We start from the raw sequence: 27,061 nt of genomic DNA on the forward strand, positions 1-27,061 counted from the left end.
CACAGAGCCAGACAACAGATCCCACCACTCCTGCAGTGGAAAAAATGAAAGTAGGAAATCAGCAAATCTGTGCTGCAGGAGCTAGCTGCCTTGTCCTTATCCAATGATCCAGAGATCACAGAAAACTGAGTTATCTACCACCCTTTACAGATAGGGGCACATTCATGCCCTCTGTGATCCAGAGATCACAGAAAACTGGGTGTTCAACTCTTTACAGATGCGCCCCTTCAAGAGGGATATGGACTGTCTTCCAGGCCCCGTGTGGCTCACAGCTCTCCAGAGCATCAGCTTTAACCTTTCTGACCACATAGATTACAGATTTTGCCTCAAGGCTTGAAAACAGATACTACGGAAACACAGAGGCAGATGCAGACAAACAGATATGGGCAGAGTGCTCACTCAACAGGCTGGTGTTCAGCTTCATGTGCCAGTGGTGCTTGGGGCTCTTGGGAATCCTGTATGAGCACCCAAATGTTATGCCCAGATCTTAGGAGCTGGACGACATATGCAAGAGCAGAGAGCTTTATAGGGGCTTAACCCCAGTCCCTCCATGATCACCAACACAGCAGACCAGAGAGGAAAGCCCTGAGAAGTTGCATGGCAGGGTTTTGATTGGAGTCTGAAGAAGGAACAGGAAGTTCCAGTTTAACAGTTACAGGATTGGGTGACATTCAGTGAGGGCAAACATTTTACAAAGTGATTGGCTAGCTAACATAACTAACACTGAGTGAGGTAGCTATAGGTCTCAGGAATGTTAGTTAATTTCTGTGCCATGGAATGTTCTAATACAAGGTTGGTGGGCTGCTCAGCACAAATATCCCAACTTGAGATAAGATACTTTCACATTCTTGTAGTTATCCTCAGACTGTTCCTTGGGTAGGGAATCTTATGACCTTATTTCTGGAATTGGTGACCCATAACCTAGTTTGCGGTGACCTTGTGGAGGGGCCACTAGTTTGGTGACCTTTAGGTAATCATTTTTAGGCCTAATTCGTGGTTACCTTTGGAGGTGCAAGGTCTGGTTCTCTCAATTCTAATGATACATTTGGATTTTGTGGGGGTTGTAAATGGTATGTCCTGTGTCAGAGAGCACTCCAATATTAAGCTGTGATATAGAAGATTAGAACTGATGATGTAAAGTATTTACTATTGCTTAGAAATGAGTGACACCAGTTAGAATTTAGATGAGGGAAGACTGCCTGTAAAACACTCCACAGAGAAGTAGTATGCTAACCAGGCCTGTTAGAGATTAGGATCCCGGGATACATGTTTGCTCACGAGGATTATCTAGAAATGTGGCAGGATGAGGTTTCTAATTTGTAATTTTCCAACGTGTATTTATTAATTCATGAATGTGAATGAAAACATACCAGATTGGTGGGTGTACAATTTGGGTCAGGTAGCTTGATCCAGTGAATATTGAATTTCAAATTAAGGGACTGTCCTATGCCTGTATGTACAATCCTCATTGACATAGTTCTGTCAGTTCAAATTTGAGACACAGGCTAGTGGATAAAGCTATGTCTGTCAGGTTACCAGTCTCAGCAGCTAATATTGGACACAGGGGAAACATTAAACAGTATCTTATTAATGGCTTTCCCTCTACCACAGAATGGCCTGTGTTTTTCAAAGTCTGTATGCCTATGTGTTTTTTTTTTCAACTAAGAGCTTAAGAGCACTGGCTGCTGTTCCAGAAGTCATGAGTTCAATTCTCACCAAGCACATGGTGGCTCACAACCATCTATAATGAGATATGGTGCCCTCTTTCAGTGTACAGGTGTTCATGCGTGTAGAACATTGTATACATAATAATAAATAAATAAATACTTAGAAAAGTCAGTTGTTGGTATTATTAATTTTTTTGTTGATGCATCATTTTCCTAGTCTCTTATTAGTTAATATTCTCTGATAATCCCCAGTCATTAAGAATTTCATTCCTTTTCTCTAGTACTTTGATATTTGTTTTGTTTAAAGCAATGTCTCCTGTAGATCAGCTTTTCACTTGTTATATAGTTTACACTTTATTTCAACACTGAATGCTACCTCTACTGCCCAGTGCCTAGAACACAGTCTTGCAAGTCTTTTCAGGTGGGCCATGACTGGTCTCTGTGAAGTAAAAGAGACCAGTGAATGAGTGTCCACTGACAGCCCTGGTTTTCCTGTTTTTTTTTTTTGTTTGTTTGTTCTTTTTTTTTTTGAAGATGGGACTTGTGTGAGAATTGAGTTCACTGACCTACTTTGAAGCTGGTTACAACACAAAAAGGGAGGAGGAGGAGGAAAGATGGTAATGAGTCAGGTAATCAATTTCAGACAGTCAGTAAAAGTGAAAACTGGATGTTTGAGGGGATTCATACACAATGAAATCAAGAATATGTATTAAGAGCTGAGATTGTTTCTGGAAAGCAAATTTTGATAGTTGAACTAGTTAAAACAATACAGAAGATCAGGAGAAACTGGTGCGGTACTGCCTAACAGGAATGTTTCCCCCATTTGAAATTGCAAAACCAGAGAGAAAAGGTGAGTAACAATTGATGTGCGCTAATATATACCTGAAGTCCTCGAAGAATATTGGACCATAAGGCCATTTTCAACTTTTAAAAATAATTTTTAAGATTATAATGAAATTGTTTTAACCTACTCATTCCTCTCTACTCTTAGGTCTCAAATGCTGGGATGAATGGTTGAGGAGCCTACTTACCAAAGCAAAGTAGACCTTGCTGTCAGTTCCTCCCAGCATCCCTCAGTCCTTACCTGTTACAAGGTATGGGTGTCAAACACAGATCTCTAGCCCAGGAGTGGAGCTGCCCTCCTCCCAGCTGTCCTTCCTTATGTATTTTAACCGTTTTAGTTACCTGGTCATTTTCATTTATCATTTATCCTTCTAGACCTTTGTTCTGGCTCTCCACTTCCCTCTCTCCTCTCGTCTCACATAGCTCAGGGTCATGTCAAATCTAACTGTCCCAGATTTTCCTGTGTCTGACTATGTTCTCTTGTCTATCTATAATAAACTTTTTACTCCAACATTTCTAGGTACAGCCATATCCTTTTTGTTTTATTTCTCATTTTCATTGAGCTCTCATTAACTACTCCTTGCTCTCAAATCCATGGCCATTTGTTTCTTTAATGGTTGTTACTCTTTGGCTTTGACTGAAGTTTTGATGAAGGACTTCCCAACTATGAGGTAGAGGTGATTGCACTGGACACTGAGTGTGTAATGGAATGTGCAACATAAATGGCTTGTATCTGGGAAGATGAGCAGGTGCCCTGGAAAAGTGGAAGATTGTATTTTAAAACATTTCGAAGATGAGGATGTTGCAGGATATTTGATCCCAGTGTGATACCTGAGATTGTGAACTGTAAAAACCCGTGCTTTGTTTGGTGTGGGTGAGCCCTAATACAAACCTTAATTCCAAGAACTTACAATTTATTGTAAACAGGTCATTACGGTATGGTTCCATCAGCCCTAGAACATGCCTTTAATTCAAAAGCTCTCTGTGCACAGGATTTATTAATGTTAATTCTAGGTCAAGAGGTAAAGCAAGAAACCAGCTAACGGGGATTAAGGAGTAAGTGGAACTTTCAGCTGAAATGTATTTAAGACAGAGTGTAAAAGTGGAAGGAGTTTTAGCTTTGTAGATTTTGGGCTTTTTGAGCTTTGAGCTAGAAGCCTTTGGCCTTGGGTTCCTTTCGCCTATCGCCCCCAGAGCTGTCATCTGAACTGGTGAGCTTTTGGAGCTTCTTCCTCTTAGAGGTAAGGTGAGTAGCAAAATCAGATGGGTGCTCTCTTTGCCTTTTCTGTGCTAGCAGGTTTTAAAATCGAATAATTGGGATTTTCATTCTTTTAGAACAAAACTAGGGCTCTGTGTACCCATAGGGGTTAGGGCAAAGCTAGAATGCCTCTGTTATCTGCATCATTTGACCTTTGATTCACTGATAGAGGGGCTACTACTTTTCTGAGACTCAGCTTTATTGTTCAAGCTAATGAGGAACTCTGGGCAGGCATAGCAGTCAGGAGCAATAGTGGGAGGTAGTTGATGGGTTTGTTCTGGGATTTTCCTCTGATGTAGCTCTAAAGAGCTGTGAGTGAGACCAGAGGCCATGTCATGCTGAGTGTGGGGCCATTTTCCCCAGGCCAGGAAGAGAAGGCTGCTGAGCTCTCACAGCCTGATCTGCTTTGAAAGAGATGGACTGTGGTTCAGGCTGTGGTTCTGTTGGTCTCCATGTGGTGATCTCGGCAGAGACCCTTGGCCTTCAACCCTTCCTGAGTGTTTATTGACCAGAGAAGTGAGGATTTTGTGACCTGAGCAGTAGAAAGTTGTGGTGCTTATAATTTGACTACCTAGTGTGCACACACAGGCGTTGGTATTGCAGTGGACAAATTGGAAAACTGAAGGTCTCATTTCTAGAAATGATGAACGTTGTATTCCACATACAGTTTTGTGTAACAAATTTTACAAATCATTTGAAACTAGAAGAAAAGAGGTGGTGGTGGTCATCTTTCAGCAATACTTGATTACGTTTTGTTGTTGTTGTTGTTTTTTACCTTTCAACTACCACTAGTCACAATGGTGTGATTTAGGGAAATTCAATTCGAGGGTACAAAAGGAATTTCTGAGATGCAGAATTTTGTCAGGTGTGCCTGGTTTTAGGTAAGTGGATAGGGCAGATTCCACATCTTATGACATAATTCATGCAGCAAGAAAAAGATACTAAATTATTCTCCAACATTTTTTGTGTGTGAGTGTCGGCAACGGCTGGGCTGTGCCTGAACCCACAAGGGGACATGAGGGATTGCAAGCCATAGCCCAGCTTTATGATCACCTCCATTTTCCAAGAGAATTCCAGAGTAAAAGGACTCTCTGTAAAGGAGGTTAGTAGTAGCTGGAGTGTCAGAAATATAACAGTTTAGGTGTCGCTTTGTGTTTGTCTTGTAGCAGTTGTGAAATCTGTGTTTATTTAATTTGTATTAATTACAAAATAAAAGTTATCTCTGGTCTAGTGCACATTTTTCATGCCAGAGTTTCCTTAGGTCTTTTCACGTAAACTTGGCTATATTTTAGGCTTATGTTTTTGGCTTTTTCTCTCACCCCTTCATTCTTTCACAAACACTGTACACATTCTTCTTGATTATTGAAGTTTGTGGTAAGTACAGAAATCACATCTTGCCAGAAGATTATGAGATTCATGACAATAGAATCATCCCTTATTTTTCTGTTTTCCTCTGTTTCTTACCAGGTGGCTTTTCTGATATGAGATTGAGATTTTGAATTCTCCTTTAACAAGCACATAAAGATCATTTGCACTTATGTCTGTAGAAGGCAGAAGAGACAACATGGAGGTAGGTGATACCACTTGGCCAGTTTACTCCTTTTCTTTGGACATTTTCTTTAGGTGATCTATCCTTTTTCTTCCAAAGTTTTATTTGTCCAGTGGTCTCCATATTCCTTAGTCTTTCAGAGGCTCTCTGTGGTAGAATCCTGCCCTGTTCCCTGTTTTCTCCCTCTTCTGATGTCCATCCCATTGGCCTTTCTGAGTGAGGATTGATTATCTTACCCAGGGTCCTCCTTCTTCCTTAGCTATACAGATTTCAGTATGATTATCCTATATTATATGTCTAATATCCACCATATGTGTCCTTCTGCTTCTGGGATACCTCACTCAGGATAATCTTTTCTAGATCCCACCAATGGCCTGCAAATTTCATGATTTCCTTGTTTTTAATTACTAAGTAGTATTCCATTGTGTAAATGTGCAATTTCTGTATCCATTCCTCAACTGAGGGACATCTGGGTTGTTTCCAGCTTCTGGCTATTATGAATAAAGCTGCTTTGAACATGGTGGAGCAAATTTCCATGTTATGTACTTGAGCATCATTTGGATATATGCCTAGGAGTGGTATAGCTGGATCTTGAGGAAGCACTATTCCTAATTGTCTGAGAAAGAGCCAGATTGATTTCCAAAGTGGTTTTAAAAGTTTATATTCACACCAACAATGGAGGAGAGTTCCCCTTTCTCCACATCCACACCAGCATGTGTTGTCAATTGAGTTTTTTATCCTAGGCATTCCGATGGGTGTAAGGTAAATCTCAGGGTAGTTTTGATTTGCATTTCCCTGATGACTAAGGACTTTGAGCATTGCTTTAAATGTTTCTCTGCCATTCAATATTCCTCTGTAAGATTTAGGGTTGGAGAAGATACTTTCCTAGTCTGTAGGATGTTGTTTTGATCTGATGACAGTCTTCTGCTTTACAGAAGATTTTCAGTTTCATGAGGTCCTATTTATTGAATGTTGATTTTAGAGCCTGTGCTGTTGGTGTTCTTTTCAGGAAGTTGTCTCCTGTGCCAATGAGTTCAAGGCTCTTCCCCACTTTTTCTTCTAACAGATTTGGTGTATCTGGTTTTATGTTGAGATCTTTGATCCACTTGTGCTTTAATTTGGTTCAGGGTGATGAATATGGATCTATTTGCATTTTCTACATGTAGACATCCAGTTAGACCAGCACCATTTATTGAAGATTCTGTCATTTTTCAATTGTATGGTTTTGGTTTTTTTGTCAAAAAAATAAATAAAGTATCCGTAGCTGTGTTGGTTTATTTCTGAGTCTTCTGTTTGATTCCATTGATTCACCATTATGTACCAATGCTAGTAGCATGCAGTTTTTTATTATTATTGCTCTGTGGAACAGTTTGAGATCCAGAAGATCTGTTGTTGTACAGATTGTTTTAGCAATTCTGGATTTTTTGTTTTCTATATGAAACTGACTTTTTTTTTCTTTAAAGGTCTGTAAAGAATTGTGTGGGTATGTGATGGGAATTGTACTGGATCTGTAGATTGCTTTTGGCAGGATGGCCATTTTCATTGTTTTAATCCTACCAATCCATGAGCATGGGAGCTCTTTTCTTCTTCTGATATGTTTTTTCAATTACTTCCTTCAGAAACTTGAATTGTTTTTTAAACAGGTCTTTCAGTTGTTTGGTTAGAGTCACACCAAGGTGCTTTATGTTATTAGTGGCTATTTTGAAGGTTGTTTTTACCCTAATTTCTTTCTTGGCCCTTTTGTCTTTCATATATAGGAGGGCTACAGAATTTTTGTTAATTTTGTATCCAGCCCTTTTGCTGAAAGTGTTTATCAGCTGAAGGAGTTCTCTGGTTAAATTATGGGATCACTCATGTATATCATCATATGCATGGGACAACTATTGCCACCTCTGCTGAGCAGGGAGACCCATGCTTGGGCAAGGGGAATTACAGGGGGGGTTGAATATTCGACACTCTCAATCCTCAGAGATGTCCATGGGTGACCTGGCTACAAAATCTCCAAACTCACAGATTTTCCCCTCTCACCCAGGAAACCTCAATGTGGATGTTCTGGCTTCAGCAGCCCCTCCATTCACAAATTTCAGAATTTTAGATCCTGTTCCCCTCAGAAACATTGCACACTGTTTTCTGCCATGCTGGACCCCTTTCCTTTACTTAGATTCTTAGAAAGTTCTTCTCCTATCAGGTTAGTATCATAAACCTGAGATCAAATATCCATTGTATTTCTAATCCATGCCGCTCTTGGTGCTGATCTTGCTTTTAAAGGTCTAATCACCTTTTTGCATTTTAAATAAGCATTTTCAAAAGCCAAAAATTCAATTGATATTTTTCTGGCTTCTGAATCTGATATGTTCACTAGGCTGGAGTATCAAAAGAATTTTCTATGGACTGTTACAGCTAGAATGAGATCACCAGTGGTAGTGGAAATTCGGGTGTTCTAGCCTATGGCAATACCAAAGTGTTACCATTCTTGGTTAAGCTGCTGTGCTAAGCACCTCAGAAGTGCAGGTGAAAGTCCATGCCTGGTTGGTTGCAACCAAGACTCAGGCCTGGTGAGACACAGACCCAGTGAGTCCTAGGCCCAGTGGGCCATTGAGCAGGCCCAAAGGGAGATAAATGATGACTCTCAGGGGCCATGATGGAAGGCTGATGGTATCAAGTGGCATACAACCAACCACATGGATTCACACCCAGCATGTTTATTTGAAGTCAGGGATTTATAAACCTTGGGCAAAGAGAAGGATTTTGAGGATGAATGTTTGATTTACTATGGTCTAGGGGTCAAGGATACTTGGCTTATGTATGCATGAAAATGTATATTCATTTTCCATGCAGTATCATGGTCCTATTGCAAGAAGGAGAACACAGTACTTAATTATCCTATTTGTAGGGGGAAAATCTCTGAGTACAGTTGAAAGTCACTGCTGAAGAATAAGATCCTAAGCAGGGTGATGCATTTCTAGGAATTTAGAGATGCTTGTTGGAGCAGTTTTCTTATCAGGAAAGGGTTTGGCTAATAATCTGCCCTGAGGCTCTTTACCAGACCTGGGGTCAAACATATCAGGGAGTGGATTTTTAGGCCCTTCCTTGAGAAGACAGAGTTCACCTTCATAGACTGAGTGCAAATAAATGGCTATCCAAAGATGTCAGAGTTTACCCTAATCCAGCAAAGCCTCACATCCCTCAAATGTTTGTTGGCTTTATTTAAGGAATTTATTGGTTTCCTCCAATAGTGTGATTATGTTTTGCCTGGATTTCCTTATGGAATTTATTCATATCACATACCACAGCACATCCTGAATATACAAACATAGCTGAAAGATACACAAAAAAAATCTTTAAACAAACAAACATCATGAAGATGATGAAGATGATATTGGTCATTACAGCAATTGGTGCAAAAGGAGGTGTTTAAGTATATAATACAAGCACACTGTTTCTATAAAAATCTGCTTTCTTCTACTTGACATTTAAAAGTTTACATTTTCTGACACTGGTGCAGACATATATCCAATCATCAATCACAGAAAATAATATAGTTCCCAAATGATCATAACAGATATCCCTTTCTTTATCATAAGAGTATGAGATAATTTTAGTAGTCAAAATTATTTTATTCTAATGTTGAAACATTTGTATGCTTTAATGGAATCTCTTCAATTGGAATAGCCCTCCACCTCCAATACATTTTTTATTGTTGCCAAAGGAAATAACCAGATTGCACAAGTTGAGTAATGGTCAGTGATGTCTTTGATTTTGATTTTGACTATAATCCTATTGTATTTGCTTATAGGACTATGTTATATTTATAGGCCTATCTTTGTGTTTCCTTTTGACAGGGGTGCTATGTATATTGTGTGATTTGTTTATATATATTATATTATATTATATTATATTATATTATATTATATTAATTTTTTCTCTTGAAAGGAATAGACCTTCACATATTTTTGCCTTCTGAAAATTTATTATATTATGCTATAATTCCTTGAGTTTCTGTTGATTTGGGGACTTGATTTAGAGAAACAGTTTTACTTTTCTCTTCTTGATCTTAAAGGCTTCCCTCTCCTCATTCCTTGGTATATCTGTGTTTTCAAATTCTTGCAATCGTCAATGTATCGGTTTTTACTACTTAAGTGACTGATAGAATTAACACAATATTTTTGTTTTTTTATATTTTTTCTTTATTAATTACACTTTATTCACTTTGTATCCCCCCTGTGATTCTCTCCCTTCTCCCATCCCAATCCCTCCCTTCCTCCACCTTCTGCATGCATGCCCCTCCCCAAGTCCACTGATAGGGGAGGATTTCTTTTCCTTCTTTCTGATCCTAGTCAATTAGGTCTTATCAGGAATGGCTGCGTTGTCTTCTTCTGTGGCTTGGTAATGCTGCTTCCCCCTCAGGGGGAGGTAATTAAAGAGCAGGCCAATCAGTTCATGTCAGAGACAGTCCCTGTTCCTATTAAAATGGAACCCACTTGGATACTGAACTGCCATGGGCTACATCTGTGCAGGGGTCTTAGGTTTTCTCCATGCATAGTCCTTGGTTGGAATATCAGTCTCAGGAAAGTCCCCTGTGCTAAGGTATTTTGGTTCTGTTGCTCTCCTTGTGGAGTTCCTGTCCTCTCCAGATCTTACTGTTTCCCACTTCTTTCCTAAGATTCCATGCACTCTGCCCAAAGGTTGCCCATAAGTCTCAGCATCTACATTGATAGTCTGCAGGGCAGAGCTTTTCATGGGTCCTCTGTGTCAGGCTCCTGACTTGTTCCCTCTTACTTTTTCATATATTGTTGTATCTTTGTCCTTATTAGCTTCAGTTGTCAACATTTCAAAGCCTACAGTCATCTGAGGGAGCCTCAATTAAGGGCATGCCCTCAACAGAGAAGCTGGCTGCTATATCTGTGAGAGATTGTGTTGACAGATGATTGATGTGGGAAGGCTCTTCCACTGAGAGATGCAATAACCCTAAGAAAATGGGCTTGGCCCACGTAAGATAACTACCTGAGCATGAGACAGTGATTAAGTAGGAGACCAACCCAAAAACGTTTGTCATGGCTTTTGCCTTAATTTCATTCAAACTTGACTTTCTATGCTAAGCTCCCAAAATGATGGACTGTGATCTGACACAACCAAACTCAATGAGTAAACCCATTTATGACCTGGGATTCTTTTGGTTACGGGATGTAGTCACAGAACAAAGTAGCAAATTAGAACAAATATATATATATATATACAAAGAGTGATTTCACTGCTGGACACAACCTTGGAATATTCACTTTTTAAGGAATATGGAAAACATCAGGATTTAAGATGGGAAAAACTTTAGAAAGCTGTATACAGAGCTTCATCGGCTATTCTGGTAGGACTTAGTTGATCAGAGTGTTGACAGTAATGCAGACAAAGTAAGTCCAGGTCATAGGATTTCAGTGGAAAATAGACTCCATGGAAAATTAAGCTAGAGGTCATTTGTGTGATATTTTAGCTGCAAATCATGCTTATTCTGCCCATGCCTTGAGAAATTGAGTAAAGTAGAATTAAAAAATAATGGGCTGGATTTCTTACATGGAATGTTGAATCTGTTGAATGGATATTATTAGTGAGATGTTCAGGGCCAGAGTAAAAGAATGAGCCAAGTGGAGCAGAAATAAATGTAAGGTCTTTGGTTTGTAGAGAAAAACACTAGGTAGTTTTAGATGGCAGAAACGTGGTGAAACAGAGACAGGAATTTTCAAGGAGATTATTGCCATCAAAGAGAAGGTCCTAGCTTTGGATCTGAAGCCTAAGATGGTTTCCATAGATTAATACTCCCTCTTGCTAATTCTTCTGTTAATGGAAGGAGTAGGCAACGTGATTCCTAGTGCCAGGAAAGAACTTCATATAAAAGCTGCTCCAAATGTGGTCAAAGTGTGACAACGTCCATCCCAATTTAGAATCCATCTTGACAGGCTGACCCATGTTGTGCTGGTTCTGGAAACAAGAAAGATTCAAATTTTAAGGTAATGGATGTTTTCTTTGTGGTTTCTGTTCAGCACTGTGCCAGCCATCTGTGTTTGGCAGAATCAGATCCCCAGCGAAGATGCTATAAAGGTTCATTGCATGAAGCAGGGTCAAGTTGTACCTTGACACTACAAGATGTTCAGATACCTAAGTTATGAGACACATCTAATATAGTGCTGCCTTTAGGAAGTGGAAGTAACCAAACAGAGATGTATGATACATTGCAGGGATAGGACCATCTAAGCCTTTTGAATCAGCAACAGGATTTGTTGTCTTCCTTGCTGATCTTTTTTCCTTGGTCCAGTCTCCCATCACTATATACTGGAATGAAAATGGGTATTCTGTGCATCTATGTTGGAATGATGTAACTTGTTTCTGATGTTACAAGATGTGGCACCCAAGAGATTTTTCTTCTGTGTCAGTAGAGACTTTGGACATTTGGACAGTGTATGAGCTATTGCAGAATTTTAGGATCATTGAAATTAGACTACATTTTCATTATGGGATGACAATAATTCTACAGTGAATTTGGTCAGAACATATTTGATTGAATCAAAATAGCTCCCAGAGAAGATAATGTTTCTGTTTTGACATTGAAGAAAAAGTTTCTATGTAGCTGTGGCTGTCCTGAAAGTTGGTATGTAGACCAGGCAGGTTTTGAACTTACAAGTCTAACTGCAGTTGAGTATTTGGCTTAAATTTAGTCCAACATGCCTGGCATGAACATCATCATCATTGGCCGCTGAGCCTGGAATGTAGGGTCAAGTGTATGACAACCTTCCTACTTGTTCTGTTTGGTTCTTTTTAACTTTATTTATTTATTTATTCACATTTAATTCATTTTTAATTTAAATTTGTTTCTTAATAATTTATTCTCTGACATGAACTTGGCTCTTTGATCACCTCCTCCTGGAGGGTGCAGCCTTGTGAGGCCAAAGAGGAAAATAATGCAGCCATCCTTGATGAGACATGATAAGCTAGGATCAGACAGAAGGGGAAGAGTTCCTCCCCTATCAGGAGACTAGAAAAAGGGCATGGGAGGGAAGAAGGAGGGTGGATGGGACTGGGAGTTACAGTAGGGATACAAAGTGAATAAATTATAATAAATAAATAAATAGCATTTAAAAATAATTTATCTGCTTAACATCCCAGTTGAAACCCCTCCCTTGTCTCTTGCTGGCCTTACCCTCCTTTCCTCTTTCCCCCTTATCTAATTTTCTTCTTCTCAGATGGTAGGAGCCCTCCTATCAATTCTCACTAGGACTGCCTGTATCCTCTTCCTTTGTGACATGCAATGCCCGCTCCACCACGGGGAAGTGATTAAAGAGCAGGTAACAGAGTCCATGTGAGAGACGTGGGATCCTCTTACTATGGATCCCACATGGAGACTGAGCTGCCTATCAGCTACATCTGAGCAGGGGTCTGGGTCCTCTTCATGAATTGTCTTTGGTTGGTGCATCAGTCTCTGCAGGTCCCCTGGGCCCAGATTCATTGGACTTGTTGGTCTTCTTATGGACCTCCTGTCAGCTTTGGGTCTTTCTATCCTCCCAGTCTTTCCTATGACTCCCTGTGCTCTGCCCAAAGTTTGGCTGTGAGTCTTAACATCTGCTTCGATCCCCTGCTGGGTAGAGTCTTTCAGAGAATATGTATGTTAGGCTCTCATCCTCTTCCCTCTCCTCAGTCACTTCTGATGTCAATTCTATTTGCCCTTTTGAATAAGAATTGACCATCCTCCATAGGGTCCTCTTTTTATTTAGCTCCTTTAGGCCTGTGGCTTGTAGTATGTTTATCCTGTATTATGGCTATTATCCACTTACAAATGAGTATATATCATGCATGTCTTTCTGGTTTTGGAATAACTCGCTTAGGATGATAATTCCTAGTTCCATCCACTTGCCTGAAAAATTTCATGGTTTCCTTTTTGTTTCAAATACCCAAGTAGCATTCCATTGTTTAAATGTACCACAATTTCTGTAAAACAATGGTTTGTTTGAGAGACATGTAGTTTGTTTCCCTATTCTGACTATTATGAATATAGATGCTATGAACATAGTTGAGCAAATATCTTTGTTGAATGGTGGAGCATCTTTTTTATATATGCCCAGGAATGGTATAGCTGGGTCTTGAAGTAAAACTATTTCCAATTGTCTGAGAAAGCATCAGATTGATTTCTAAAGCGGTGGTATAAGTTTGCACTCCCACCAGCAATGGAGGAGTGTTACTCTTTCTCCACATTCTTGCTAGCTTGCTGTCACTTCAGGTTTTAACATTAACCATGATGGGTTTAAGATGGAATGTCATTTGCATTTCCATGATGGCTATAGATATTGAGCATTTAATGTCCACCATTTTGATATTCCTCTGTGGATAAATCTCTGTTTAGTTCTGTACCCCAGTTTTAAATTGGATTATTTGGATTGTTGGAGTTTAATTTCTTGAGCTCTTTATATATATTGTTTATTAGCTCTTTCTGTTGTATGTAGGGTTGGTGAAGATCTTTTCTGAGGCTGTAGGCAGTCATTTTGTTCTATTGACAGTGTTCTTTGCTTCATAGATTTTTGTTTCATGAGATCCTAATCATTAATTCCTGATCTTAGAGCAAGTGCTCTTGGTGTTCTGTTGAGGAAGTTACCTTCTATGCCAATGAGATCGAGGATCTTTCCCACTTTTTTTTCTAACAGATTTAGTGTATCTGCTTTTATGTTGAGGTCTTTGAACAACTTGGACTGCAGTTTAGTGCAGGGTGATAAATATGGATCTATTTTCATGTTTCCACATGTAAACTTCAGGTTAGACCAGCACTGTTTATTGAAGATGCTGTCCTTTTTCCATTGCATTGTTTTGGCTTCTTTGTCAAAAATCAAGTGAACATAGGTGTGTGGGTTTATTTATGGGTCTTCACTTCAATTCCATTGATCCACTGATTGTTTTTATTATGGTACCATGCAATTTTTAATACTATTGATATATAATAGACCTTGAGATGAAGAATGGTGATACCTACTAAATATCCCCTATTGTACAGGATTGTTTTAGCTATTCTGGCTTTTTTATTTTTCCATATGAAGCTGAGAATTGTTCTTTCAAGTTCTTTAATGAATTATGTTGATATTTTGATGGGAATATCATTGAATCTGTAGATTGTTTTTGTTACAATGGCAATTTTTACTATGTTGATCCTACTGATCCATGAGCATGAGAGATATTTTTATCTTCTGGTATCTTTTTCAATTTCTTTCTTCAGAGGCTTGAAGTTTTTGGGTTTTTTTTTTTTTTTGTTGTTGTTGTTGTTGTTCATATAGGTTTTTTACTGGCTTGTTGAGGATAACACCAAAATACATTATGTTTTTTTGGTTGTTGTTGTTTTTTTTGTTTTGTTTTGTTTTGTTTTTTTACTGGCTATTGTGAAGGGTGTTATTTTCCTAATTTTTTTCAGTCCATTTGTCTTTTGCATACAGGAGTGTATTTTTTTTGAGTTTTTTTTAAGTGAACTTTATATCCACCCACTTTGCTGAAGTGTTTTTCAACTGTAGGAGTTCCCTACAGTAGAATTTTGGGCTCATTTTTGTATACTGTCATATCATCTGTGAATAGAGATACTTTGACTTCTTCCTTATCAATTTGTATCCCCTTAATCTCCTTTAGTTGTCTTATTGCCCTAGATAGGTCTTCGAGTACTGTATTGAAGAGATTTGGAGAGAGTGTGTAGCCTTGTCTTGTCCCCAAGTCCAGTGGAATTGACTTAAACATTCTTTTCATTTGGTTTGATGTTAGCTATATACTATTCTGTATATATTCTGTATATTCTGTATATATTCGGTATACTATCTTTACTATTTTAGATATGTGCCTTGTCCCTGGTCTCTCCAAGACTTTAAACAAGAATAACTGTTGGATATTGTCAAATGCTTTTTCAGCATCTAAGTAAATGGTCTTTTTTCAATTTGTTTATACAGTGGATTACATTGATGGATTCCATATACTTAACCACCCTTGCATGCCTGGGATGAAGCCTACTTGGTCGTGGTGGATGATATCTTTGATATGTTCTTGGATTTGGTTTGCAAGTATTTTATTGAGTATTTTTACATCATTGTTCATAAAAGAGATTGGTCTTTCTTTTTGGGGATCTTTGAGAATTTATCAAGGTGACTGTGTAAAGGAATTTGGTCATGTTGCATCCATTTCTATTTTGCGAAATAATTTGGAGAATATCAGTATTCGCTCTTCTTTGAAGGTCTTGTAGAATTCTGCTCTGAAATCATCTGGCCCTTGGATTCTTTTGGTTGGGAGTATTTTGATGGCTGCCTCTATTGCCTTAGGCACTATAAGACTATTTATTATCTTTACCTGATGCTGAGTCAACTTTGGTAAGTGGAATTTAAAGAGAATTGTATATTTCATTTGGATTTTCAAATTTTGGGGCATATAGGCTTTTGACATAAAAGTTAATGGTTCTTTGGATTTTCTCAGTGTCTATTATATCTTTTTCTTTCAGACTTTGTTGATTTGGATAGTGTCTTTCTGCCATTTACTTACTTTGGCTAAGAATTTTCTGTGTTTTTTATTTTCTCAAAGAACTAGCTCTTGGTTTCGTTGATTCTTTGAATTATTATCTTTGTTTCTAATTTATTGATATCAGCCCTGAGTTTGGTTTTTCCTAGTGGTCTACTCTTGCTGGGTGTGTCTGTTTCTTTTTTCTTAGGTCTTTCAGGTATGCCATTAAGTTGCTTGTATGGGATGTCTCCAATAGCTTATGATGGCCTTTGTTGGTATTCAAACTCCTCTTCGGACTACTTTCATTGCATCCCATATGAAGTTGAGAAATCTTCTATCAAGGTTTGTAAAATATTCTGTTGATATTTTGATGGAAATTTCATTGAACCTGTAGATTGCTTTTGGTAAGATGTCCATTTTTACTATGTTAACCCTGCTAAGCCATGAGTATCAGAGATAGTTCCATGTTCTGATATCTTCTTCTAATTCTTTCTTCAGAGACTTGAAGTTTTTTTCATGCAAGTCTTTGACTTGCTTAGATATGGTCACACCAAGGTACTTTATGTCCTTTGTGGCTATTTTGAAGGGTGTTGTTTCCCTAATTTCTTTCTCAGCTCTTTTATCTTTTGTATACAGGAGGGCTACTGATTTTTTTGAGTTAATTTTGTATCCAGCCACTTTGCTGATGGTGTTTATCATCTGTAGCATGTCCCTGGTAGAAGTTTTGGAGTTACTCAGGTGTACTATCATATAATCTGCAAATAGTGATACTTTGACTTCTTCCTTTCCAATTTGTATCCTTTTGGTCTCCTTTAATTTTCTTCTTGTTCTAGCAAGGACTTCAAGAACTATGTTGAAGAGATATGGAGAGAGTGAGCAGCCTTGCCTTGTCCCTGAATTCAGTGGGATTGCTTTAAGTTTCTCTCTGTTTACTTGATGTTGGCTACAGGCTTGCTGTATATTGCTTTTACTATGTTTAGGTGTGTGCCTTGTATCCCTGATCTCTCCAATAGTTTAAACATGAATGGATGCTTGATTTTTTCAAATGCTTTTTCAGCATCTAAGGAGATTATCATGTGTTTTTTTTCTTTCAATTTTTTAATATTGTGGATCACATTGATGAATTTTTGTTTAGTGAACCACCCCTGCATACCTGGCATGAAGCCTACATGGTCATAGTGGATGATATATTTGATGTGTTCTTGTATTGGGTTTGCAAAGTATTTTGTTGAGTATTTTTGCATCAATGTTCATAAGGGAGATTGGCCTGAAATTCTCTTTCTTTGTTGGGTCTTTGTGAGGTTTAGGTTACAAGGTGACTGTGGCTTCAATGAATGAGTTTCGTAGTTCCTTCTGTTCCTATTTTGTGGAATAAATGGAAGCTAGCTGGAGTTACCTCTTCTTTGAAGGTTTGGTAGAATTCTGCACTGAAACCATCTGGTCCTGAGCTTTTTGTGGATTGCAGTCTTTTGAGGAATGCTATTTCCTTAGTGGATAAAGGACTATTTTATTGATTTACCTGCTTTTGATTCAGCTTTGGTAAGTATAATTGATTAAGAAAATTGTCCATTTCATTTAGATTTTCAAATTTTTTGGCATATAAACTTTTGAAGTAAGTCCTAACGATTGTTTGGATTTCCTTAGTGTCTTTTGTTTTGTCGCATTTTCATTTCTGCTTTTGTTAATTTGGATAATCTCTCTCTGCTTTTAGTTAGTTTGGCTAAGGGTTTGTCTATCTTGTTAATTTTCTCAAAGAACCAGGTCTTGGTTTCATTGATTCTTTGAATTGTTTTATTTGTTTCTAATTTACTGATTTTAGTCTTGAGTTTGATTATTTCCAGGTGTCTATTCTTTTTTGGTGTTTCTGATTCTTTTCTTCTAGGGCCTTTAGATGAGCTATTAAGTTGATTGTGTGAGATGTTACAAATTTCTTCTTGAAGGCACTTAGTGCTATGAACTTTCCTTCTAGCACTGCTTTCATTGTCTCCCATAAGTTTGGTTGTGTTGTGTCTTCATTTCCATTGAATTCTAGGAAGACTTGAATTTCTTTCTTTATTTCTTCCCTGACCCAGCTGTCATTTAGTAGTGAGTTGTTCAGTTTCCATGTGAGTGTAGGCTTTTTGCTATTTCTGTTGTTGTTGTGGTCCAGCTTTAGTCCATGGTAATTAGATAGGATACAAGGCATTATTTCAATCTTCTTATATCTGTTGAAACTCACTTTGTGACCAACGATATGGTTTATTTTGGAGAAGGTTCCATGAGGTGCTGAGAAGAAGGTAAATTCTTTTGTCTTTGGGTGTAAGATTCTGTAGATATCTGTTAGATCCATTTGATACATGACCTCTATTAGAGATATTGTTTCTTTGTTTAATTTCTGTTGTTTACCTGTCCTTTGTTGAGAGTAGGGTGTTGAAGTTTCCCAGTAGTAATGTGTGGGGATTTGTGTGCGGTTTAGGTTTTATTAATGTTTCTTTTACAAATGTGGGTACCTTTGTATTTGGAGCATAGATGTTCAGAATTATGATTTCTTCTTGGCGGAATTTTCCTTTGATGAGTATGAAATGACCTTCCTCGTGTCTTTTGATTAATTTTGATTGAAAATCTACTTTATTAGATATTAAAATGGCTACTCCTGCATGTTTCTTGGGTCCATTTGCTTGGAACCTTCCACCTTTTTACTCTCAGGTAATGTCTATCTTTTTGACTTAGATGTGTTTCTTGTATGCAACAGATTGTTGGGTCTTGTTTACATATCCATTCTGTTAGTCTGTGTCTTTATTGGAGTGTTAAGTCCATTGATGTTGAGGGAAATTAATGACCAGTGGCTGTTAGCTCCTTTTATTTTGATGTTGCTTGTGGTAGTGTGTTTGTGTGCTTGGTTACTTTTAGTTTTGCTGTAGTGACATTATTTCTTTCCTGTGTTTTCCTGAATGTAGTTAGCTTTCCTGGGTTGTAGTTAGTTTTCCTTCTAGGAGCTTCTGTACCTCTGGATTTGTGGGTAGGTATTGTTTAAATTTGATTTTGTCATTAAATATCTTGTTTGCTCCATCTATGATGACTGAGACTTTTGCTGGGTATAGTAGCCTGGGTGGTCATCTGTGTTCTCTTAGGGTCTGCATGATATCTGTTCAGGCCCTTCTGGCTTTCATAGTCTCTGATGAAAAGTCAGGTGTGATAATGATTGGTTTGCCATTATATGTTACTTGGCCTTTTTCCTTTGCAGCTTTTAGTATTTTTTCTTTGTTCTGTATACTTACTGTTTATTATGTGGTGGGAGGATTTTCTATTCTGGTCTAATTTATTGGGTGTTCTTTAGGCCTCTTGTATTCTTGTAGACCTCTCTTTTAAGTTGGAGAAATTTTCTTCTATGATTTTGTTGAAAATATTTTCTGGGCCTTGGAGGAGGGAATCTTCTTTTTCCTCGATTCCTATTACTTTTAGGTTTTGCTTTTCATGTTGTCTTGGATTTCTTGGATGGTCTGTGTCAGGAATTTTTTAGATTTAACATTTTCTTTGATAGCTACATCTATTTATTCCATTGTGTCTTCCACACCTAAGATTCTTTCTTCCATCTCTCATAGTCTATTGCTTATGCTTACTTCTGTAGTTCCTCTTTTCCTCCCTAAGTTCTTTATCTCCACAGTTTCCTCCACTTGTGTTTTCTTTAATTTTTTTCCAATTCTCTTATCAGATCTTGAGCCATTTTATTGATTTCCTTCACTTCTCTGACCGTATTTTCCTTCAATTCCTTCAGCTGTTTGTTCAAACAATCCTCTGTTTCTTTAATATCTTTTAGTGATTTAAGTATTTCCTCTCTAAAAGCCACAAATTACTTGGCTGCAACTTCCTGTATTTCTTTAAGGATGTCCACAATCTGTTTGACTTTATCTTCCTCCATTTCTTTGCAAAAGGCAATAATCTGTTTGACTTTATCTTCATCTAGATCTTTATGTAGTTTATTTTTTTCCGCTATTATCCTGTTCATAAGCACAGATGTAAGGTCATCTTCTTGAATTTCATTTACCATGGTGTGTCCAGGGCTGCTTGCCCCTGAATAACCGGGTTCTGGAGATGCCATACTGCTCTGTCTTTTTGAGCTTTTACACTTGCCTATACCCATTTGGCTATTTTAGGTGTTGGGTGTTAGATTCTGGTGCTTCCTGGAATCCTGTGGTGGGGATAATCCCCTTGGCAGGAAGATGATTTTTTCTGAAGGAGGGCTCCTCAGCTTTTGGGGTACTGTCACTGAATAGCAGGTATTTCTCAGGAACTGCCAAAACTCACCACAGGCATAGAGACCTGAGCAGTAATTGTGGTCTTTGTTAGTCAAGAGGGCTCTTCTCTCACCCAGAGAAGTCCTGGAGACAGCTGTCCTGCTTCTGGCTTTCTTGCTGTAAATTTAGTAAGCTGTAGCTGTAACCTGGGTACCCCATGGTTTGGTCAGCTTAGTTAGGGATAACTGGTTGTCCCTTGGAGCCGTATCTGGGGGTTGATCTTGGGGATCCCAGGCTTCTGTAGGTCTGAGGTTAGAGCTCTTTTCCCCAGTACCGAAGCAGTAACCCGTGGCAGCTGATCACTGCTCTCACATGTGCAGGAGGAGGCTAGAGTCTGGAGCCTGTGAATAACCAGAAACTTCTCTAGAGCTAGGTGTCCTGAGGTAGGGCCAGATGTTTTCCCCACCTTTGGGTTTTCTCCCAACATGAAGACCTAGTCTGTGGTGTTTGACATGGTGTGTAGAATGGGTAGGCACTTGCCAGATGGCTACCAAGCTGGTGACTGGGAAAGAACCTGAAAACATTTCCAAGAATGTTCCCATGTGGGGTGGTGGTAGTGTGTGTGTGGGGGGAGTTGGCTGAGTGCTCTAACCTGGGACCTGCTGTTTCCCTGCCTGTGGGGTTTTCTCCAGACAGGGAAACCCATCCTCTAGTGTCCTGGGGCACAGAGTTCTGTCTGTGATGGAGAGTAGGGCATGCAGGTCTCGCAACTGGAGGCCCACTCAAGGCTGGCAGCTGTGCACCCACCAGCCTGCAGGACCTTTTCCAGGGATAGACTGGGTGACCTGAGGTCAGTCCAACTTTCTTCTTCCCTTTTCTTTTTTTTTTGAGACTGGGGCTCCCAGTCTCTGGTGCCCAGGAGCACACAGTTTTGCCTGGGAAGGTGATCAGGACACACAGGTGCATCCTGCGCCTGAGATATTTTCCGGGTTCTCACTGAATGACCTGAGAGTGGAACTGAATGATCCCCACACCACTGAGTTTCCTCTCACCTGGGAAACACGATTGCTGTTCTTTTAGGACCCAGAGTTCAGTCTTTTAGTTGCTGTACCAACATTGCTGTCTTGTTCCTTTCCTGGTCCTCCTGGCAATGCCATCTTGGATTCCCTTTTCCTCATCCCTTTCAATTAATTTTGGTTGAAAGTCTGTTTTATTAGATATTAGAATAGTTACTCCTGCTTGCTTCTTGGGTCCCTTTGCTTGAAAAACTTATTACTGCTGCAACATCCAAGGAATTTTCACAGAGATTTGCTGGGCACTCTGAGGTTGGACCCAATTGTTTCCCTCATCATTGGTTTTCTTCTTACCTTGGAAACACAGTCAGTGGTGTTTGGGGACCACAGATCCAACTATTGGTCACTGTGCAGTCTCTGCTACCCAGGTTATTAGACACAGTGTACAATCACCCCAGCCATCTGGGATCTAATTTTAGGTTTTACTGAATATAAGTATTTTGATTGTATGCATGAATATGCACCTCTTGTGTGCCTAATCCTCACAGTAGTCTGAAGATGTCTTCAGAATTCATGAACTTATAGCAATTGAAAGTAGCGGGTCCCAGGTAAACACTAACAATTGAGCCCAATTATATGCAAGAGCAGTAAGAGCTCCTCACTGCTGAGCCATTTCTCCTATCTTATGTTGCTCATTTATGATCATCATTTACACCGCTAATATTTTTGTCTTCTATTTTTACCTGTTTAAACATGCATTCCCTTTTAGTAAGATATCATTGAAGTTACAGTTTAAGCTGGGGCACTGCGGATTTCTGGAAAATAAATATACAACAGGAGTGAATGTATAATTCCTTGTAGAAGCTTCAGTAAAGACCTCTGAGTTCTTTCAATATTTTGTGTTAGTTTGATTGACTTTTAATGGAGGCTCTGTCTTACTATATAGGTCTGGCTGTCCTAGAACTCTTTGAATAGATAATGCTGACATCCAGTTCAATAAGATACAGCTGCGTCTGCCTCCTGAGTGATGGAATTGAAGGCATGACAGAATACACCCAGCTTGTCCACCATTTTTTGTAGTTAGTAACTGTTAATAAATTTCTCTGATCTGTACTTAGTATTGATCATCTGTTAATTTCTCTCTCTGTGTGTCTCTGTCTCTATGTCTCTGTCTCTCTATTCCAAACCCTTCTGTCTGTTTGTCTTTGTCCACATTAATTGCCATGTCTATTCCAAAGCTATATCCTCTTCAAAAAGTTCAGATATGATACAGTTAAAACTTGTTATTCCGTTTTCTTCTAAAATGACTTAGTGATAACATTAACACTTCTTTTTTAATGGAAAATTTTTAATCTTTATTTTTAATCTATAGACTACATTATTAAGTAAGGAGGATATACAAAACAATGATCAAAGAATAATCATGTGTTCTATTCCTTTTCTTTTGTCTGGTCACAAAGAAATATGATGTTATTGGCTATGATTGTGGTTGCTTGCCACTCACATTATTTTTATCCATGTGTTCACTGTAGTCCACTTTCCCTTCCACAAATATATGAGCCCCCCTCTTCACATACTAATATGCCACATCCCTGAGCCCTGGTCAGAACATAATATTCAGTACCATGTTGTCTTTTGACTAATGTTACCCATCTGTTCAGTGTCCCCTGATCAACACATCTCATTTGTTGCTATATAAAATATCATGACTGTGTTTTGTCCTTCCACCTGTCTCATGACAGGGTGCTGACCTACTCACCCAAGTAACTGAAGATGATTCATAGATTGCTCAAGAACCCAACTAATGGCTACTTTATATTCATGTCTTACAAACTGATGAAACACAGGTTTTTGAAGCACACCTTTGGTTTTTTTTTTCAATCTAACCTTTAGGCGTTTTCATCTCCCCTACTTCACATCACGCACAGCACCCAACTGTATAACATTCGCACTTCTGTGTCAGAAAATAAATTAAAGAAGCACTAGAATTATATGATTATATTGGCAATGAAGTATAAATTTATATTGTTGCCACTGTTTCTGTTGTACAAATGTATGGCATATTTTAGAATTCCGTGACCTTCAATGACGTGCATGTGAAATTCAGCCAAGAAGAGTGGGCCTTGCTGGAACCTTCCCAGAAGCAACTCTACAAAGATGTGATGCTAGAGACCTGTGAAAACCTCACTGCTATAGGTAAGACTGCAATTTTTCTTTCATTTTTAAAATAAAGAGACAAATCTTACTTTGTTATTGATCCTCTTCTGTAATTCCAATTGAGAATGAGGAGGAATGCGGTAAATAAATCAGGCATGGTTCTAAGGGTCACAGAAGATAGTGAGTTAAGTTTACCTTAATAATAACATGATATTTCCAATAATATATATTTTCTCGTACTATGATTTAGGCTACAATTGGGATGACCATAATATTGAAGAACATTTTCAAAGTTCTACAAGTAATAAAAGGTAACTTTATGTACATGTTGATACAGATATAAATCTTAAATTTTAATGTGTCCTGGAAGTTTGGTGTTTTTTGTTTGTTTGTTTTTTGTCTGCTTTTTATTTTCTGTTTTTGAAAAAGATTTTTTTTCTGGGTATCTGTGACTTTCTTAGACTTGCTTGTTAGACCAGCCTGACCTCAAAAATCACACAGATCTGCCTGCTTCTGCCTCCACAAGTGCTGGGATTGAAGGCATGTACCAGCACACATGGCTGTGTCCTGGAAGTTTTAAAGAAAAGCAACAGTGTAAAAACAGCACTGCTTTATGTGTACTGATGATCATTAAAATCTCATAATTCCATGTACTTCAATGTCAGGTATCTGATTTGTGTTTACAAGGCACTCCCCTAAGATAGAAGAAAAAAATAATATTGTAACAAAAATACCATTTGAATCATATGGACATTACAGCTACTGACTTGAACTGCCAATCTGTTTAGTCTCATTCTATCTACTCAGATATTGTAAGAGGTATACACACTGAATTGGTGATCAGTATGTGTTCACAACCTTCTAATAAGCAAAAAATTTATAGTAGAACCAGTGTTACTCATTTTCGTGCAGTAACATTGTAAAGTTTAGTGAAAGGAGCAGCTTATGAGAATCAAGAATTTTGTTGTGGAGAAACCTTAATCCCTATATGACATGTCTATGATGAACAAAAAACAAACTGTGTTAATTCAATGTGGGAATCTTTATTATTTTTGTAAATTAAACTGGTATATCATATGTCAAAATGATTCTAAGACACATGAGCATAGGGATATTGAAAGAAGCAGTGTCCCTGTTTTTCTCCAAGAACAATTGATTTGGTAGTAGTCCCCACTGTGAGTAAATTTTCTGAATGTGATAAATGGTTACTGTTAATTGGTTTTGCAACTTCACTGAGAATTTATCAGCAAACTCATATTGCTGAAAATACCTATGAATACTAGGAATTTGGAACTTCTGCTTTTCCTGGCTCACTTTGTAAATGAAGTATCATTCATACAGTACAAAAATTTGTGAATGGGATTGCTGTGTTAAAACTCTGAATTCTTATAATACACTTCATATATAGGAGAAAACCTCTTATAGAAAAATGATGCTATAAAAGTGATCCACATAAAAATTCTCTTACCATCACAGGAATCTTCAAAAATACCCGTAATGAAGGAGAATACTGTGAATGTAAATAAAGTGATAAAACTTTAAAATTTGATTCTTCTTTACCATTAGACAAAATTATGAAATTAATTCATATAGATAAATATATTTATTAGTGTAATGAAATGACAGTGGTAAATCTTTTACATGTGCCAATTTTCTTTGCAGGCATGAATGCAGTCATACTGGAGAGAAACCCTTTAAATGCACTCTATGTGGGAAAACCTTCCCCTATATCACTATTCTTATATGGCATAAAAGAACACACACTGGAGAGAAGCCTTACAAATGTAATCAATGTGGTAAAGCCTTTGCAAAAAGCAGTCAGCTCATACGGCATAAAAGAACACATACTGGAGAGAAACCTTATGAATGTAACCAGTGTGGTAAAGCCTTTGCACAAAACAGTCATCTCATAAGCCATAAAAGAACACACACTGGTGAGAAACCTTATGAATGTAATGAGTGTGGCAAAGCCTTTGCAGAAAACAGTCATCTCATGAGCCATAAAAGAACACACACTGGAGAGAAACCTTATGAATGTAATGAGTGTGGCAAAGCCTTTGCACAGAACAGTCATCTCATAAGCCATAAAAGAACACACACTGGTGAGAAACCTTATGAATGTAATGAGTGTGGCAAAGCCTTTGCAGAAAACAGTCATCTCATGAGCCATAAAAGAACACACACTGGAGAGAAACCTTATGAATGTAATGAGTGTGGCAAAGCCTTTGCAGAAAACAGTACTCTCTTAAGCCATAAAAGAACACACACTGGAGAGAAACCTTATGAATGTAACCAGTGTGGTAAAGCCTTTGCACAAAACAGTCATCTCATGAGCCATAAAAGAACACACACTGGAGAGAAACCTTATGAATGTAACCAGTGTGGCAAAGCCTTTGCAGAAAACAGTACTCTCTTAAGCCATAAAAGAACACACACTGGAGAGAAACCTTATGAATGTAATGAGTGTGGTAAAGCCTTTGCAAAAAACAGTCATCTCATGAGCCATAAAAGAACACACACTGGAGAGAAACCTTATGAATGTAATGAGTGTGGCAAAGCCTTTGCACAAAACAGTACTCTCTTAAGCCATAAAAGAACACACACTGGAGAGAAACCTTATGAATGTAACCAGTGTGGTAAAGCCTTTGCAAAAAACAGTCATCTCATGAGCCATAAAAGAACACACACTGGAGAGAAACCTTATGACTGTAACCAGTGTGGCAAAGCCTTTGCAGAAAACAGTACTCTCTTAAGCCATAAAAGAACACACAGCAAAGAGAAACCTTATGAATGTAACCAGTGTGGTAAAGCCTTTGCACAAAACAGTCATCTCATAAGACATAAAAGAACACATACTGGAAAGAAACCTTATGAATATACCCAACCTGATAAAGCCTTTGCACAGCAGAGTAGTCTCCGAAAACAGGAAAAGACACACAGTGGAGAGAAGCCTTGTGAGGGTAAATAGTGTGATAAAGCCTTTGCATGTAACAATCATCTCCTAAGACAACAGCACATTCTGGAGGGAAACCATATGAATATAACTACGTGGCAAAGCCTTTGCACATAACATCTCCTAATACATAAAAGAACACATACTGGAAAGATGTCTGACTGTAACCAATGTGAAAAAACTTTTGGACTTCAGAATAATCTCCACACTCATGAAAGAAATCCTAATGGACAGAAAGACTGTGAGTGCTTTTAACATGGTGAAACCATTCCACATTTGTATAATCTTCATCATCATGAAAGGATTCATAATAGAGGAAAAACTTATGAATGTGTTAAAATGGTGAGGGCTTGCACAAATCTAGAGTCATCATCATCATAAAAGTATCCTTACTGGAGAGGAATTCTGTGAGTATAAGCAATTTGGAAAGGCCTTTGTGTACTTTGGTCCACTGAGATCCAACAGAACTGTAAAACTAGCTCAGTGGAAATGACCTCACTTTTCTGAAGGGAACATGCAACAGTACTATATAATAAGGGGCAATAGGAACAGAGGGTAGTCATTGGGCAGAGAAGGGAGAGGGATTACTATTGGAATTTAAAGTAAATAAACTTATTTTTAAAAAGAATACAATTAATGGTGAATATCAATTACATGTATCAGTATTATATAATAAGGTGTTTATGGAAGACTTATTGATAATCCTGATTCTCAACATTTACTGTTTTCAATTGCCTCAGTTTACACAAGAAACTTTTAGTCCAGTGAATGAATATGTAGGGAATGGTGAACTAACACCAGCCAGGAAGTTCTCTGAGAGTATCACAACAGTGGTAGTCTGTAGAAGTTTCTTTGTGTACACATACCTATTGTTCCAGGGGTTCTATTGAAAACCATCACAACCCAGACT

At 38.2% G+C, this 27,061-nt stretch overlaps 1 protein-coding gene and 1 pseudogene across 1 annotated transcript; one reads left to right on the top strand and one right to left on the bottom strand.

Moving 5' to 3' along the window:
- Positions 1–27,061, bottom strand: part of LOC132650495 (zinc finger protein 431-like) — a 171,793-nt pseudogene that overhangs the window by 126,678 nt on the left and 18,054 nt on the right.
- LOC132650502 (zinc finger protein 431-like) lies at positions 1,754–26,067 on the top strand (the record flags this gene model as incomplete). The annotated part of the gene is made up of 4 exons (XM_060375833.1): positions 1,754–1,789; positions 23,111–23,237; positions 23,449–23,509; positions 24,861–26,067. Coding segments are annotated over exons 1-4 (1,431 nt in total), but the record flags the coding sequence as incomplete, so codon positions are not given.

The sequence above is a fragment of the Meriones unguiculatus genome (assembly GCF_030254825.1).
Source record: "Meriones unguiculatus strain TT.TT164.6M chromosome 13 unlocalized genomic scaffold, Bangor_MerUng_6.1 Chr13, whole genome shotgun sequence".
Taxonomy (NCBI): domain Eukaryota; kingdom Metazoa; phylum Chordata; class Mammalia; order Rodentia; family Muridae; genus Meriones; species Meriones unguiculatus.